General features: G+C 35.8%; 1 protein-coding gene across 1 annotated transcript in view; it reads right to left on the reverse strand.

The window, feature by feature from the left end:
* Positions 1 to 2,868, reverse strand: part of GRAMD1C (GRAM domain containing 1C) — a 93,532-nt gene that overhangs the window by 69,291 nt on the left and 21,373 nt on the right. The window contains exon 3 of the mRNA XM_007469529.1: positions 2,162 to 2,246. Within this exon, the coding sequence (XP_007469591.1) occupies positions 2,162 to 2,246 (85 nt within the window). The remainder of the gene's footprint in view (positions 1 to 2,161; positions 2,247 to 2,868) is intronic.

The following is a 2,868-nucleotide window of genomic DNA, read 5'->3' on the forward strand; positions in this document are numbered from 1 at the left end:
TATTCTGATGATGCACAGTCTAACTGGTGTGAGGTGATACCTAACTTTTGAGTTTATTACGTTAAAAAAAAAAAAAAAAAAAAAAATTACATATAGGTGGTAGGATCACCAATGATTTTCAATTTTTTCTTTATACATTTCTGTATGGCTTTAATGCTTTATAGTGAGTATATATCACTGTATTATCAGATTAATTTCTTTCAAGAAAGCAGTGATGAGTATAAAATACTTTATAAAGGTTTCCATGAAAAGTATTTGATTTCAAGTAATAAAACTGGCAAGACACATTTGCAACAACATGTGAAAAATATCTAATTTTTTTTTTTTTTCTGTATGTGGGCCTCTCACTGTTGTGGCCTCTCCCATTGCGGAGCACAGGCTCCGGATGCACAGGCTCAATGGCCATGACCGGGGCACGAACCCACGTCCCCTGCATCGGCAGGAGGACTCTTAACCACTGCGCCACCAGGGAAGCCCTAAAAATATCTAATTTTTTTTAATATCTAACAAGCTATTACAAGAAAAAGACAAATAACTGCTAGAAAAATGGGCAAAGTTTATGAAAAGAAAGGTTCACAGAAAAATACAAATGATTTATAGATGGTCAACCTCCCTCATAATTAAAGAAATGCATATTTAAATACAATTTCTATCTACCAAATTTTGCTAAAGCAAAGTTCCTGAGGTGTGGCATAACAGATACTTACATACACTGTTGATGAGAATGAATATTGGTGTAGCCTTTTTGGAGGATAACTTGGAAACAGTATAAACCTTTTAAATGCTCATTACCTTTTAGTCACAATTCCACTTCAAGGAATTTAACCTACAATACACGTGGCACATACGTGCCAAAACAAATGAACATGAAGGTTCAATGTAGCATTAGTGGTAATAGCAAAAGACAGGAAGCAATCAAAATGTCCATCAGTAGGGGATTTATTAAACAAATTATGGTACAAAATTCATTCAATTGACGGCTAGGCAGTCATTAAAAGAACGAAGTGGATCCATAAGTAGTGCTAATAGAGCTCTAAACAAGACTGAAAAGAGTAAGCACAGCGTGCTCCCATTTAAGTTCTCTTAGGAATATATTCCTCTTGATATACATACAGAAAATTTCTGGAAATATACATAAGAAATTGCTAAAAGTGGTTATCACCCAGGAAGAAGTTCAGAGTGGTCTTGGGTGAAATGATCTTTCACTTTTTCACCATACACTCTATTATCGTGAGACTATATTACATTCCAATCTTTTTAAAAATTGTTTTCATTCATTTCTTTGATATTTAAAGAACTAAACAGAACTCTCTAGAAATTCAGTTACACTGAATTGAATATTAACCAACAGCACCAGAAATCTGAGAAATTCCCATGAATAAATGGTTTAAATGAAATATGTACTAAAACTAAAGCCAACTTCAGTATTTTGATGGTAAAGAATTTATATTATACTTATAGCAAAAATAAAGCACTTTTGTAAGTTCTATGACTAAATTTTTCCTCTTAAGGTCTGTTTCAAAAAAAATCTACCTGAAAGATGATATGAATAATGATAAAGCCCTAAAAGATTTTATAAAATTGCTCTATAATCTGCTAAGGAGCACTTTTTTCTGAGGAACAGTAATATATACTGAACATCAAATTTAAACCTTCCCTACAAAACCACATGAAACAAGCACCAGAAGAAACTGACAAATCATTTCCTCTTAGGTCTGTTTTTTAGCGAGTATAATTGACCCTTGAATAACATGGGTTTGAACTGTGTGGGTGGACTTATATGCAGATTTTTTTAATAGTAAATACTACAGTACAAGATCTGTGGTTGGATGAATCTATGGATGCAGAACCACAGACACAGAGGGACAGCAGATATAAAGGGCTGACTGTAAGTTATACGTGGATTTTTGACTCTGCAGAGTCAGTGCTCCTAACTCCTTCAATGTTCTAGGGTCAATTGTACTTAATACTGCAGAAATCACTCCTCCCTGAATTACAGCTTAGTTTTACATTGTCTAATTACAGATGATAAGATGCTGCTTATCTCAAAAAATAGTTTCTATGTAGCATAATGGCTTAAATTTTCTACAAATATTGTCACTCATCAGCTCTACTTTGATGTGGTAGTAAAAGGATTTTTTGTAACTTCCCGGTTTTTTACCTGCTATCAGCTTCTCTGTATCAGGTAGATGTGTGAACTGTTTTTTATACTCCTCATTCCTGTCTTTATAGGCAGAACTTGAAATCTGCAAAAATAAAAAAATTAATTTTCTGTTCAATTATGATCATCATTAAATGAACTGAATTGTATCTTAGAAAATAAAATTAAAATGGACTTTAAAATCATACACTTTTTATGCAATATTTTTCTTTGTCTTTATATGAAAAACCACATAAACATTTCAAAAAACACCAAAAGGAAGCAAAGGATGCTTCCAGGATGATGGAGTGAGGACTTTGGCAAATCCTCCCCACAAAGTCAAATATATAGTTGGGGAAAAAAAAAACAACTGTCAAAAACAATCATCTCGGGCTTCCCTGGTGGCGCAGTGGTTGAGAGTCCGCCTGCCGATGCAGGGGACACGGGTTCGTGCCCCGGTCTGGGAGGATCCCACATGCCGCGGAGGATCCCACAGGCCGCGGAGCGGCTGGGCCCGTGAGCCATGGCCGCTGATCCTGCGCGTCCGGAGCCTGTGCTCCACAACCGGAGAGGCCACAACAGTGAGAGGCACGCGTACCGCAAAAAAAAAAAACAATCATCTCAAATGACTGGAAACTTTCTAAAGGCATACAATAAATGGAGAAATATTTTCTCAGGAAAATCTACTGAACCTGCGTATGAGCATCAGAAGTCTGTGGCACTCTTTC

The sequence above is a fragment of the Lipotes vexillifer genome, unplaced genomic scaffold (genome assembly GCF_000442215.2).
Source record: "Lipotes vexillifer unplaced genomic scaffold, Lipotes_vexillifer_v1.1 scaffold2235, whole genome shotgun sequence".
NCBI lineage: Eukaryota > Metazoa > Chordata > Mammalia > Artiodactyla > Lipotidae > Lipotes > Lipotes vexillifer.